At 45.6% G+C, this 14,420-nt stretch overlaps 1 protein-coding gene across 11 annotated transcripts; it reads right to left on the bottom strand.

Moving 5' to 3' along the window:
- Window positions 1-15: 15 nt before the first annotated feature.
- POMT1 (protein O-mannosyltransferase 1) lies at window positions 16-14,412 on the bottom strand. Of its 11 annotated transcripts, XM_080403003.1 has the most exons (23): window positions 14,156-14,276; window positions 13,238-13,361; window positions 12,908-13,038; window positions 12,717-12,796; window positions 12,485-12,629; window positions 12,084-12,190; window positions 11,432-11,482; window positions 10,932-11,078; window positions 10,027-10,138; window positions 9,214-9,279; window positions 8,561-8,654; window positions 7,953-8,108; window positions 7,220-7,350; window positions 6,872-6,967; window positions 5,422-5,514; window positions 4,352-4,448; window positions 4,168-4,260; window positions 3,520-3,640; window positions 3,141-3,238; window positions 2,536-2,649; window positions 1,919-2,045; window positions 1,097-1,274; window positions 16-870 (listed from the first exon to the last, which is right to left on the bottom strand). In XM_080403003.1, exons 5-23 carry the CDS (start codon window positions 12,604-12,606, stop codon window positions 696-698), a joined length of 2,178 nt encoding a protein of 725 aa, XP_080259129.1. In that variant the 5' UTR covers window positions 12,607-12,629; window positions 12,717-12,796; window positions 12,908-13,038; window positions 13,238-13,361; window positions 14,156-14,276; the 3' UTR covers window positions 16-695. The 11 variants fall into 11 exon arrangements, with proteins under 11 accessions (XP_080259129.1, XP_080259126.1, XP_080259133.1 ...); XM_080403000.1 differs by lacking the exon at window positions 12,908-13,038; XM_080403007.1 differs by lacking the exon at window positions 12,908-13,038 and having other exon boundaries at window positions 12,717-12,784.
- Window positions 14,413-14,420: the final 8 nt, after the last annotated feature.

Below are 14,420 nucleotides of genomic sequence, written 5' to 3'. Positions count from 1 at the left end.
ATGATTATACATAGATAATCGTAACAAGTCATTTATTCTACGTGGAATGAACTATTTATAAACTTAGCTTAATGCTGTAATGAAACAGAGATGATAGCAGAGCATTGGCAGTGGCGTGATATAGCCATGGAATGATGCCGAAGACTACAGAGCCAATTACTGTTAGTTAAAAGATCTGTAATCTTTGTAGCCAGCTGGGAAAACCCAGTTTTTAGGAGTAACAAAGAAGTATCTGATATGTTGGAGAGCTTCCATTTATAGTAACTTTTAATGCTGAACTGCAAACCAAGGTGCTAGAAAACATATAAACCAGCCCTAAGTGCAATGTGGTGCAAGAAGGAAGAAACCATCAAGATTGTACCCCCAGGAAAGAGGAAGAAGGAACCCTTTCCGTGTACTCTTCCCAGCAAAGGACCTGGGATGCTGGTGGCTGAAGTCAGCAACCTTCAGACCCCAAGGGGCAGTGGAAGGGCGAATGTAGGAGGGGTAGAAACTGGGAATTGTGTTCCAAACAACTATATTACTGTTGAGAGCTTTTATGTAACAGTATTTGTTTATTTTCTTTTCCTGTAATAATTAGATCCGGCCTGCTATCAATTATTTGATCGGATTGTTAGAATTTCACTTATACTAACAATAAATTCTTGGCTTTGCATAAAAGGCGTTTCCTTTTGCCTGTAAGAAGACGGTAATTGTTAGTGTTTTCGGATAAGGATGTTCCAGCTGTCCTTCCAGCGCAAGTCCTTGAGTTCAGTAACGGACAGCGAGGGCTCCCCGTAGGTCACAGGGCTGAACGTGCAATAGACAAAATAAACCGAAGAGAACCAGGCTACGATCGATGCACTGAACATGCTCTTGAGAAGCAAAGATCTGGATGAGAGAGGAAAAGAACAGTCAAGTTACATTGAGGCTGGCCAAACACTTCATCCAAAAGGAAGGCTTACATATGCCTGTCGTCTTTGAAGGCAAAGGACAAAGTGTGGCTGCTGCTGGGAAAAAAATCACTGCTTTCCCTGCAGCGGCTTGCCAAGGTGACAACCCTGGGGGAAAGAGCAGTGTCACTTTCCTTGTCTATCTATCTCTTAAAACCAGATACCTGCAGAGATGATCGCCAAGGTGCTGTAATACGATGGGAATCAGGAGAATCTGGAATGTGAGGGCCGGCAGGTAGTGGTACAGGAAAAGTGTTTTCTCCATCAGGAAGAAGGGCAGGTAATTCACAGCCCAGCCTCCAACACAGATCCCCCCGGCGGACACCCAGAGCTGCCACGCACCTGCAGGAGACAGGCTAGATCTCAAAGCACAGTCCCTGGTAACAAAGTCTCTAAGAGGTTGCGTACTGTCATGGTTTGGGGTTCCCCCTGGCCCCTCTCCACCGTTTGTGCTAATACAACCTTTAACTTAACCACATTCAGCTGAGGGAAATGGTGACATTTTGTCAGCTTTTATGAAGTGCCCACCAAGCTTCACAGCATGACAAGAAAATGTGCTCCCAGAAAGGTCAGCGTAAAACTACCCGGCCACACAGAGGAGCTGGTACCTCAGTTGGAACAAACACATCAAAAATAAACCCCTCCCCACACAGCCAGCATCCACCTCTTTTAAATCATCACAAAAGGGCTCAGCAGAATCCACATCTGAGGCCTGGATATTTCTTACATCCAGGGAATGACTCAAATATTATGCTGGTTACTATATTGGCTCATGAGGTGATGGTCATACTGCGATAACCATCATCAGTCTCTTCATGGGTTACTCTAGATGTTTGTGTGTCCTCAATAAAAATGACAGGGTTGGGGGCAGGAAAAAGTGCTAGCATAGCCAAGCACATAGTGCAGAAATGGGGTTTGGGGCCATTAAGGTGTACCAGAACAAGCAACCAAACCCCCACCTCAACACATACACAATGAAATCAGACCTTCGGGAATGTCGTAAACCTTTCTCCTTCGTCGTATCAAGTACCACAGGGACAGGCACATGTAGACCACAGAAGCAATGTTGGCTGAAGCCCAGGTGACAACATTCCCAAGGAGGTGGATCTGGGCCTGAAGGAGAGTAGAGGGTCTAAGCCAGAAGCAGGAACACACTGTCGTTCTTTTAGGTAAATTTAAGTATTACCTACACGTACTTGCTAAATGAAATGTCAGAATGCGCCTGGCTAGTAACCTGAACAAAGCTAGCTGATAAACTTTGCTGCTTTAAAGCCCTTTTGTAATGTAAGTCATTTAAAAGATGCTATTGGAGATGAACTCATCTTCTAAACAGAATCAATAATGGAAACTATTAAAATGCAATTTCCCTTTACAAAAAAAAAGTACAAGAAGACATGATTTAATTAAACTGTCAAAGCTGTATCTCATGCCAAAAAAATGCCTCAACCCTCAGGGAAAATACATTTTTAATACAGGAAAAGTCCACCCTGGAGCAGCTCCTTAGCTGGAACTGCAGCCCTGCTCTCACTCACACTCACGGAGCTCACATCTGAAGGCTGCTTTCTTCAGCAGGTTCACGTTTACTTCTACTTCTTGTACTTACACCAGAGGTCGGGTGGAGCCAGTAGGCAATATTAGTGTCCATTGTGATCCAGTCGAGAGCAGAGGAGCTGTACTTATGTTCTGTGTCTTCATTTTTTAACGTGAGTATTTTCCACTGGAAAAAGGGGAAACAGAAGGCTTTCGGAATTGGAACCGTGAGAGAGGCATGGGTGGCCAGCTGCCGATGTAAGATGTTGTTTCTAACCTGGGAGTGGAGATTTTGCACATCTCATACTGGATACCAATCGATACAATTGTTTTATTTTGTTCTTATATAATGCACTTGGTGAATTTCTACAGTGTTTGTAAAGGGCATCAACACTACGACTGCACAAACAACACATTACAGTTCAGTTTCAGATGGCTTCTGGGAGCCCAACTGACCTTCCCCCCGCCCCCCGTCTGTTTTTACACAATCACTTGGGTATTGGTTACTGAGTAGCACAGGTCTCTAAGTGAATCATTCAGAAATACTTCTTTTCACTGAGGAAATCAAACTACTCTATCAGTAAGGAATAAACAATGAATCCTCAGGCTCAGGGTCTGCAGAAATGCTCAAGTTCCTGCTCTGTAGCAGAAGGAGAGATGAAGGGAATAACAAGTCACCTGCAGTTCCGTGAACTTTGCCATGAAGCTTAGGTTTTTACTTATGTCCATCTGCGTGGGAGAGTGGAGTTCCACTTCCCTCTCTTTTTGCTCTTGGCCTGGAAGAAGACAGCACAGCTCAGAAATAACGACCTAAGAGGCAGAAAAGCTGGAAAACGGGAGAGCACATATAATATACCCCTGGCTCCTCACACTTTTGGGAGCCCTTCTCCAATACACAGTCCAACTGCAAGAGCGCTCTAAGGGGATTTGTAAGGATTGTGTCATCACGACTGAGCCAAACCCTGCTGAACACACATACACACGATACCACCTTCCCATCAACATGAAGCATCCCCCAGTCACAGAAATGTGCTTTGAGAACATGGCTGAGACATACTTTTCCCATATCTGTGCTCCTCCACATTCCACACCATGCTCTGGTGGTAGCCTTTGGACAGCTTCTCTCCAACCACCTCCAGCTGCCGGTATCCCCACTCGGGTAAAGATGCTCCACTGAGCTGAAAGTCAAAGACGACTGTAAACTTACAGTCCTGCCCATTGCAGCTTCAGGACAGAAGTTCCTGGGGCCTGCCTGAGCTGTGGATGACAGCAAGGGACAGCTAGAAAGCGTGTGAAGAGTTACCACACAGTACTGGCTCAACAAATGCTACAGCCAGAAAGTCAGTGATTCTGGCTAACTCTGTGAAGAGGTCCTTAACTATTCCAGCTGCTTTCACATACTATGCACAGACTCAGCATCGATTTCGGAGGCAGTATTTAAGCCCCAGTTATGTACAGTGGTCACAGCCGCCTGAGAAGCAGGACAGCTCTGCATGCTGAAAAGGAATGCAGTATGAGTATGGCTACCCGAAACACATGCTGCTCTTTCGTCACGTTAAACAAGTTTATTGTTTCCCTTTGTTTACTTACTTGGTTATTTGTTTTAGCACTTTAGGTATTTGGGAGCAGAGAGATCTGAAGTTTATGAGATTACGAGAACGGCATGGAGCAAAAGCTACAGGCAAATAAACACAAATCCACTTGCCTTTAGTACTGCAGAGGTATTCACGTGAACAAACCTCACTTCGGACAGAATTGTCTTCCACACATCTGTGTCAGACTCTCGATTTACAATTTCCTACAACAGAAAGATGTCTTTTAGCTCTCATGTTGTCTCAGCTGTTTTTGCTGGAACATGAGGAGCTCCTCCCTTCCCTTTGACCACTCACCACTCTCCAGAGGTTTTGGGCTGGCATGGAGATGTTATAATCAATATAGCAGGAAACTTCTTGGGAGTGGGGGCTAAGAGGGGCAGCAACATCATGCCTAGAAGACAAGTAAAGTAAGATCCTCCAACACCACTGCCCAAATTACTCTAAAAAGCGAACCCATAAAGGTATTGAACTGGCTTAGACCAGATTCAGTAATAAAGCAAAAAGTAATTCATTTATACAGATTACACTGTTTACTCCGAAAGAGAACACTGCCCACTACCAAGAGCTGCCAGGAACAGGCTCAGAGGAAGCCAACACAGATGCCTGCTATGCCAGGCTGAGGAACAAGCACCGATTGTGACAAACAGAGCTGCTGTTCATTGGGGTTTCCAATAATGAACAAATTAGGTTTGGAAGGGGCATAGCAAAAACCCAAGCTCAGAACAACCCTCTTCCTAATCTGAGGGATATTCAAGTACACGCAGACTCGCGTTGGGAAGCAGTCTTTGCAAAAACGGGCAAGAATCCGTGGCCGTCAGCCACAGCACACAGGATTCTCCAACACATCTTCCTAACTTCCAGAGCACATCCTTCATGCAGGAGTAAGCCATCAACAGTTGAGTTGACTTTGGGTTAACAGTCACACAGAATACTAAAGACCGGCACCTGCCTGGAACGGAGGCAGTGAAGGGGCAAGGATGAAGGGGACTACTTATTTAGGAACCTGTAGAATGAAATAATGAGTTGTGAATGTGGGTGAAACCACCACTAGCCCCTCTAAAGGGACTAGTAGAGAAGACCAGAAACAGCTAGCAGCCACTGAACAGTTTGTGATTGGTATCAAATCCCACTGCCAGGTCAACTGCAAAAAATAAATAAGCATACAGCATCCTTTCTCTGGGCCACAGGGATGGCTTACGGAATGAACCACAGGAGGTCCCTGCTAGCTCTACCATTTTAAGAATCCATGAATAACAGGCAGATTATACTATATCTAAATGCAAGGGTCACTGTGCTTCAACCCCTGAATAGTTATTCTGAGAGACAGCGACTCAGAATGAGCAGAGCACAAGGAAAGGACTTACGTGTTGAGGTACCGAGTTGTAATGCCATGGACCAGCTGCACGATGTCTCCGTGCCTGACGGGACGGGGTGGGTTACTCACCACCAGCTGCTGCCTGGTGGAACGATACCCAAGAGGAAGTGGTTACATTCTTCTTTATATATAATGCAACCTTGTCATGACCAAACTGTTAGGTCAAGAATCTGCAGGCAGGGACAGACATTTAGGCAGTAAGATGAGAAATTAAAGCAATCTATAGACTGTACCAGAATGGAAACAAAGCTCATCAAGGCAAAGGTGAGTTAAGGGCAGAATGACTTAGAGGTAATGGGATACTGACGCCCCAGCCGTTAGGTCACTGGTCTGAATCCAGGTCAGTCAGGAGCAAGTTCAGGTTAGTCCCACCACACAGCTGTTTGGTGGCTTCTGTGAAATGAGTAAGTGCTTCAGCAGGCTCTGGCAGGCATTTGTACTGCGACCGATGTCACTTTTGGCAGAATTATAAGAGAGATCAATCAATGGCTATCTCCCCCATGAAGAACAAACTCTGATCTTGCTTCTGGACAGGGCTAACACATGCTTTGGCAAGGGGGAATGCTGCAGTTCACCTAACTGCTGCCTGCATTTTGCTGTTCTATAGAAGGACTTAATAGCCAGGAGTCTTCGGTTTGAAGAATTTTAAGAAGATACTGGGTTTCTGTAGAGTCCCTGCCTGAAAAGCTTGCACTAGGTACAAACCTTCCCAGTGCAGGTATGATTTATAATTGCACATAGACCTTCTGGCAGGACTTTATGCAGTTCCCAAAGCAACCTAAGAAACCTATAGAAGCAACTTTTTGATGCATATGAAACAGTATTACACAAGGGCTTTTACTGGCAAAACTACACGAACAAAGAGTCCTGCTCTCCACTAACAGTTACAATGGCAAAACACTTGAGCACAAACCAGGCCTCCCAGGCACAGGCACCCATTTGGAATCCCTCCCGATGAGGCAGGTTCTAAAGCTCATCCCACACTTTAAATACAAAGAAATACCCCTTCTGCAAAAGTGATTTCTATTCTCTTCTGAGCCTCATTCAAGTTTGATAAAACTCATCAAGGTGCTCTAATGCCAAGGCTCACACGTTTCAAAAAGCAGAAGTTCCCTTGCATGCAAAGCACCTGAAGAATTCCCACCGGTCTCGTGAGCCTTTAAATTTCCCCTTGTGGCCAGCCCAACCCCCATTCCAGCAGGAGCAGTTCAGACAGAATTTTTGAGCACTCAGTAATGCTTTTACCATATTGAGGACGACTGGGCAAAGAGCTGCCCTTACTGACCCTGCAGCTGAAGTTAGTTGCTCAGGATCACACACAGCCCCTATGCCCATTAGCAGAGAATAGTCGTCGAATCCAAACTATGCCCTGCTTATGTTTTGGAAGCATAGAAACTATGCTTACAGCAACTCGGCATTTAAAACTCTTGCATACTCACATTCCAGGATCTTTGACAATCCACCAGTTGTTCACATCCTTGAAGGGGTAGCAGGTCACCTGCTGTTGATGGGAACTACCTCGGCCATTCTCGTACCTATACAGAAGGTCGAAAAAATGCCACAGATGTACAACAACACATTTCTGTGCTCAACAGTCACAGCAATACAAACCAGCACCAGATCACCGGCTCCATTCCTGCAGAGCACAGAGAATCTGTGCGTCTGCAGTGTGCTAAGAACATTTAATGAAGAGATTGCCAGCAACCAAACCGAGACACCTGGACTGGCAGGTGAAGAACCAGAGCATACTTTTACCCTAACAATACAGAGCCAACCCAGTTCCTCACCTGATGGGGTAAGTATTCGTGTGAGAATGGAGCCAACACTGCATGGGCTTGCCCAACACGTTCCGCAGAGTAATCTGAGAGCCGTAGGCCACCTCTAAGGGCTGACCCTGAGTGATTCGAGCCAGCCCACCCTGAGAAATGTAACGATAGGTTAAGTGGAATGAAGAAGAAACAACCCAGAGGCTATCTAAATTCTATTAAGAGTCACCTGTCACTACCATAGCAGTATCTCAGCACAATGGCTTCTCGATTGGTTGTATCTACAAAAATCAAGTCTTGCAGCACCACGCCCATGAGACAGTAAATACAACAATGCCTGAAAGACTACAGGGTCTTAGGCAATATCCTTACAGCCATGCTGTTCTAGAAGACAGGCTAAGCACTCTTCTACAGATAATCATACTATCGTCCTGGAGTATACGACAGAATCGCTTGAGAGTTTAGTCCTGTATGTACTTCTTTAAGTTTCCTGTATGAAGGGACAAATCTTCAGCAGAAGAGTGAATATATTGCTCTTGGTTCACTAGGAAAAGCTTTTCCTGTGTTATTAGGATTTCAGTCATTATTATTTCGTTTTAAAGCAGTACTACAGCAGTAGTTAAATGTCATAAAAGGAACGAATATGCAGAATCAAAGGAACAAGCTGGCACACCTTTCTTCTAATAGTGAACACAAGACAGATCTCACCCTCTTCTCCCCTAATGGATTAGTTTCATGACCACACTTCCTTTACCTCTAAGCTGGCTTGGAAAGCACTTGTCATAATCTGGTCATGAGGCCCAGAGCGATACAGCAAAGTCAAGTGAACATAGAAGAAGGACAGGTACATTGACACTGGGATGACGATGAGGGCCAGTCCCCTAGCTAGAAAATGCCACATCAAGGAAACCTAGAAAAACAGAGAACTCACTGGTTTCATGCTCCAGCTATTAAAAATACCAGTGCGCTTGGCTTGTTTTGTTTGTCTTTTTTAAGTTTCCCCAACCACCCTCATTCAGTTATGACTTCGTGGACAGCTGGATAACTTCCAGGGAAGATTTGAACTGGAGTTAGCCGGAGGTATGTGAAACAGCATACATTTTGAGCCACAAATCACCAAGACATGGATAGGAACAGAAAAGCCAGTCACATACATACGTTTTTCTTAAACTTAACTCCATTTTCCCCAGCAGCTGAGCTGGGAAACTGTTCTATGACAGGACGGTTTGCAGGCTATAGTGAGGAATTTCAGTACAAAAACTAGCTAAGGTCAGCATTGTTATCTGTGGGCTTGCAAGGGTCCTGGCTAGCTCCTGTCCTGGAAATTTACACATAATGTATTTTGCATGTTACACTACCTACATTTGACAAGTTCTGGTCGCCTATCATGTGCCAGAAGTGGAGTCCTGCAATGGCCAAGAGCAGTATATAGGTAAACAGGCCCATATATTTCACTCTGAGAAGAAAGTGCATAAAAAATAAACGTGGTTAAAAACTGCACAATAACCTGATACAAGAAAAAACATTTGAACTTTCTCTTGAATGGATGCATTACAGTTCAAGGACTTAGATCCATGACTGGTTTGGTACAACATAAATAAGCCTCAAGGCTTTGACACCAGAAGGTATCACTTGTTTGGCAATTACATTAAATAACTGCAGTGACAAAGAATCTTCTCGATAACAAAGTGGCAGGTCACAAAGCACTGAGTCCCTAAATTCAGACTTACTGAAGCTTGAGGCAACTAGAAGGGAGGGATGAAATGCAGATGCAAATCTGTAACATAAAGCCATCTCTGAGAAACGCTTTTTCTTCTTCCCAGGACAGTACCCTCTAATGCCTGGTATTGTCCACTGTGAATTTACATCCCCTCTACAGAAACAAATCAATTCATTAAAAAGTCTGCTCAGAACAGCACCAAGAATCAGTCTTCAAAATCCAAAGCCCCACTGACACCTCAGATGGCAGGCAGGAAAGTCAGCTTTCTAAACCAAAGTAAGACATCATCACTTACCCAACTGCACAAGAACAAGCTACTCCAGTCAACAGAAGCCAAAACCACCAGCTTCCAGAGAAGAAACTTAAAAAGGACAAAGGAAAAGATCTTATGGTGAGATCTGGGCACCTTCTTAGGATCCTGAATTCAGGTAATTTAACTTGCAAAAATCTTGCAGGATTCCACTACTCCTTATTTTACTCAGAGTATCAGAGTACCTCATTCCAAACCTACCATGCCACCAGCTCTCAGCCCCGACCTACAGGGTGCTGCTAAATGTATTTCTCTGTATCCTGAAAAGCAAACCTGGACACTACCTGCCTTCTGATACCACAGATAAAAGAAATGTATTAAATCACTTGCTGGGCTCAGTTTAAAGATCATTTTACTTTACAAAGATTACTTTGATCCTCTGCAAGGATCAGAGAGCATGTGAAGTCACAAGAAAAGAGACAGAGATCTCTAAATTCAGTGCCTGTAAACAGTAACAAAGGAGCATTAAGTGACCAGTTATCATCACTGTTTCTGTGCACAGAAGGAAACCTTTCAATAAAAAGATCTGGGTGGGCAAAGGAGTGCTCCCACAGGATTTTATTTTTATTGTAAAATAAGAAAAGACAACCTTGCTGCCAGTTAAAACAGCCTTTAACACTGCTAAGAAAAGAAAACTTCTGGTGTAGCCATATGAGAGGTCAAAGCATCACATTTTACAGACAGATGAAGTAAGCTGCAGAATGGTGAAGTGACTTACAAAAAAACCCAACAGAGTATGTGACAAAATAAAAGTCACCACAATAATATCCAAAAGGCTGGGAGACAATCCAGTTTTACCTGTGCCTTTGCAAATTGTAGAATTTCAGGTAGGACAAAACTGCCAGTAGGATAAAAAAAATCAATATTGATTCCAGCAGCATGAACCTTGACTGAGTGATCAAAGAGTTCTCTGTTGGAAAAAGAGAGACAGACATAAAATTAGAGAAACTTATGTATAGGCAAGTGCTACCTCAGATAACTGCATTATTATCCAACAGAAGGACCTGCCCCTTTAAGGACAGCCAATTCATTTGCAATCTTACTGCCTGTAATAGGGAGGTGTTGGGTTTAAAGGGACAAAAATCTTCCGTCAGGAGCAAAGTACGTGGCCATAACTGTCTCCAATGACAAAGAGGTGGGAAAGCAGTAAAATCTGTCAGGAGGCAGATAAAGGTGCTGTCTTGCCTACAAAGGCAAAGAAAATCAATGCTGGGAAACCCAGAGAGGTGCTTCTCAAGGCAAAGAGAGCCAAGGCAGTGACCTCAGCAGGCCATGAGCATGATGACAAATCTTGAAGAAAGGGAGCTGCAATGAGCTGCTTTGTGCAGGATTCCCTGAGCCAGAATCAGAGCAGCTGGTAGCTAGGAAAGCTTTCTCTTACCAGGCTGCTAAAGGGCTGTTTAAGAGGTTCTTTCCCTTTCAGGCAGCTGTCAGCAGAACCTCAGAGAAAACAGGCTGAGTTATACACACCAGAACAGTGTCAAATCATGGTGCTAAGGACACAGACTGGTTTGCTGCAGTTTGGAGATGAAGAAATTTGATGAGCTCTGACTGTAAGTAGGGTCATCCTTGCTGTTAAAACCAGTATGTTGTAACTCATCCTGTAAAGCTCTGAGGAAGAGAGTATGTGTCTCCTTCGATGCAAGAAAAGTGGTTTTCTACATCCCCTGTATGAAGAATGAGGCCCAGGAGAATAATCTTACCCAAGAGAATCAGAAGAGCAGCTCCAAGTGCAGCACAGTGGGAGAACTGCAGTTCTACCAAAATCTGGTATGCTAAAGGCACACAGAGAGCACCAGCCAGTGCTGGCAGGAGTCGCAAGGACCAAACAGGAACGTTCATGCTGTATTCTGAAATAGGAGACAACAGTGATGCACAAATTTGGAAACTATTAATTGCAGAGAAGACAGATCAATACAGAACTCCTTACAACTACAACAAGTTACTGAATCTAACTCCTGCTCTTCCTAATTTATTGTCCATCTTGTACTGCTTAAACTGTTTTAACTGATTTAAAAAATCTGTGCTACAGAATCATACTGCCTTAAACTTCTGTTAGAGACCTGCACAAGACTTATTTAAGAGGAGAAGTGAAAGTGTCAGATAAAGTGTTATTTCCACTAGTCAAGCAAAAAGAATCTGTCAGCCGCTGAAATACTGCTTATTTTCTGAAAGCAACGAGAAAGTCAAAATCAGCTCTTACCAGCTCCAATCCTGTTCCATAAAAAATTTCCATCAAATCCTCCTAAGTAACCTACAACATAAACAACAATTCAGAATTTCCAGTCTCAAAACAAATATAAAAACTGGTGCTAAATTGGTCCCAGAACCATTTCCCAAACACACAGCTTTCCCATGCATGAAAGCCCACTTTCCCAAAAGGGTCTCCTTCATACTGTTTTGCCCACAGCAGAGCTTAACAATGTGCAGAGGCATGAAGAATACAAATTGGGAAAAACAGATTCTCAGTGACAAAATTACATATATATTTAATCTTTCCTTCCCGTACAGACACTTCTATGTTGGGTATATCTCAGCTACAGAAAGGAACTCAGGCCTGAAAGTCTGCTTGTTGCCTACTATTTCTAGTCACTGGCAGTTCTCACCTTACATTTCTCTTTATCCAAAGGACTGGCTAACAGTGAGGTAATGGATACGTGGCTTCATCACTTTCCCAGTACTCATGCAATAGACCCCTAACAGTACTAAGTAAGAGAAATCCTAATTCTCGCCACATCAGAGTCTCTCATCTGTCCCGTGCTTTTCGCCAGTAACAGGATCTGAAAACTAATCAGCACTCCTCTCTTCCACAGCAACAGGCAACAGACACTTCTCAATTTCAGGAGCTGCCCTACCTCCCAAAGCTAGCAGCATATGGCCAAAAGGCGGGCCGCTGTCATCCACAAAGAAGATCCTCTTCATGTAGAGTGAAACGAATTGGCCATAATAAACTTCATCAAAACTGAAACACAAGAGGGAGTAATATATCAAATCTAATGGGAAATATCCTGCAGGCTACAGGGATACTAAGAAAGAAAACACTGTTTTGTTGGCAGAAAGCAAAGGATACAATGCAGCATGGTGGCCTTGCCCCTTTGTCTTCCCTCAGGAGTATCTATTAGGGAAACACTATCACTGTATTTACAAAGGCTGACATCAGGCAAGCTCTACACTCCCACTCCTGCATTCCTACCCACAAATGTTTAAAAAACAAAAGTCTGTGTCATTCAAGTAGAAAATAAACTATTCTACTCACACTACAGCTCTTGGATAGGAAAGCCCCCAAAGACGGCTTACTAATCCCATCACAGTCAATGCTATGAGGTTCATATTTATCTCTGCAGTAACCACAATCGGCTTCTTGAGAAATCCCAACATCCTGTCAAAAGGTCTGTCCAAACCTTCAAGAGCAAACAGAGAACAGCAACAGTCACCCTTTCACTCAAAGCTAGCTGAAGATCATTTCACAAAAAGCATGCACCACTTACTAGCAGCTCACAGTAACTGATCTTCCAAAGTTCTCTTGCTTTCCACATTTATGTGTTTTCTGCTGTACCTACAGGAATAACTATAAAAATGAAGTTATTAAATAACACACATAACTTTTCATCTGCCCTGCTTCTACATGTGTATGGTTCTCTGCCATCAATAGTAAGCTAGAAACTCTGCTTATTCTTACACTGGTTCTGCAGAAACACAATAGCTTCATTCAAGCCTATATTCTGCTTTGCACAAAGCAAACCTCCCAGCCCAAATTGTGATGTTAGTGATAGGCAAACCACATGCTCAGGCACCAGGCTGCTCAGGTAGCTTAAAAAAAACAAAAAACAGAAGAAGTGTTACTTCCTTGCAAAATGAACATATTTCGGGGGGGGGGGGGGGGGGGGGGGGGCAGGGGTGTGTCAGAACTTGCAAACATCCTGTCTTAAAAAGCTGGCTATTGGAGCATGGATGCAGGTGCTGTAGGGCTCTAGCACAGCCTAGGGGGAGCAGCGCTGTACATTCTCACCTCAATACAACTGAAAGTTACTAGAATAAATCCATCTGCTTAGCTTTGATCACGGCAGAACAAAGCAAGAAGCGAGCACATCGCCACCATCAAGCACGGTGCCACCGTCCTTGTTTCTCACTACCTACAAAACAAGAGCGCTGGGTGGAAGACCTTTTGAGAAACCCCTTGCAAAGCTGTACTCTCCACCAGCACTGAGGATGCCACACCACTGCCCCAGGTGCAGGACCCAGGAGCCAGGCCATCACCTCACAAGCCCTGGGACCCCAAAGAGCACCCTTGATGGGTGCCATGGGACCCCTTACCCTGATGGAAAGGACCTTGCTTCTCCCTGCAGCACAGGCAGCTCCTGAACCCTGGGGCAGGAGTGCTGCACCATCCCCCACCAGACTGCATACACCTCCTCAACAAACCATTAAGCCCTCTACCACGCTCTGCATCTCGTTCTGTGAGCCTTATGAGGGGGGTGTAGGACCACTAACCCCACCCCCAGCCTTGTTCCCCCTTTTGAGTTCGGCGGGGGGGGGGGGGGGGGGGGGCAGCAGGACCACTGACCCCCAGCCTTTTTCCCCCTTTTGAGCTCCGGGGGGGGGCAGCAGGACCACTGACGCCACGCCCAGGCCTCACCCTTGACACTTGCAGGGTCAGCAGGACCCGCCAGCCACCCTGTACCCAGCCCTGTGCGCCCCCCCCCGCCCCCGCGCGATTTTTGGGGCGGCACCGCACCACTAACCCGCCCCCAGGACCCCACCTCCCCGAGGTTTATGGGGGCAGTGGGGCCACCAGCCACCCCCCACCAGGCCGCGTACCCCGGCCTTGAGCCTCGCGGGGGGGTGGTGGTGGTGGTGGAAGGCAGTTAGTGGGTTAGCCCCCACTAACCCAGCCCCCAGGCCTCGCCCCAACCCTTTGGAGCCTTACGGAGGTGAGGGGGGCGCGGGACCCCCGGCCCCACCGTGCCCCGTGGGAGGCCGCGGGATCCTCGGGCTCTGAGGAGATGGAACCCCCCCCGGCTCACCGCAGGTGGGCGGGACCATCCGCGCGCCGCGCCGCCGGATGTGGCGTCAGCAGCACGCAGCGCCGCGGGGGCGGGGAAAGGGACGAGCCCCGCCGCGTTACCACGGCAACGGGCGCCATGGCGGCCCCCGCGTCCCCGTCATGGTCGCGCACCGGCCCACCCCCCAAA

This window comes from Falco punctatus, assembly GCF_963210335.1.
Source record: "Falco punctatus genome assembly, chromosome: 9".
In the NCBI taxonomy this organism is placed as follows: Eukaryota; Metazoa; Chordata; class Aves; order Falconiformes; family Falconidae; genus Falco; species Falco punctatus.
The sequence above is the reverse complement of the archived record's forward strand: the minus strand, read 5'-3'. Positions and strand labels throughout refer to the sequence as shown.

Coding starts and splice junctions, on each gene's coding strand:
- POMT1 (XM_080403003.1), bottom strand. CDS start 12,606: ATGTTGGGATTTCTCAAGAAGCCGATTGTGGTTACTGCAGAGATAAAT. Junction 4,261..4,351: donor CCCAAAACCTCTGGAGAGTG/GTGAGTGGTCAA, acceptor TTTCTGTTGTAG/GAAATTGTAAATCGAGAGTC. Junction 2,650..3,140: donor CAAAGTTCACGGAACTGCAG/GTGACTTGTTAT, acceptor CCCTTTTTCCAG/TGGAAAATACTCACGTTAAA.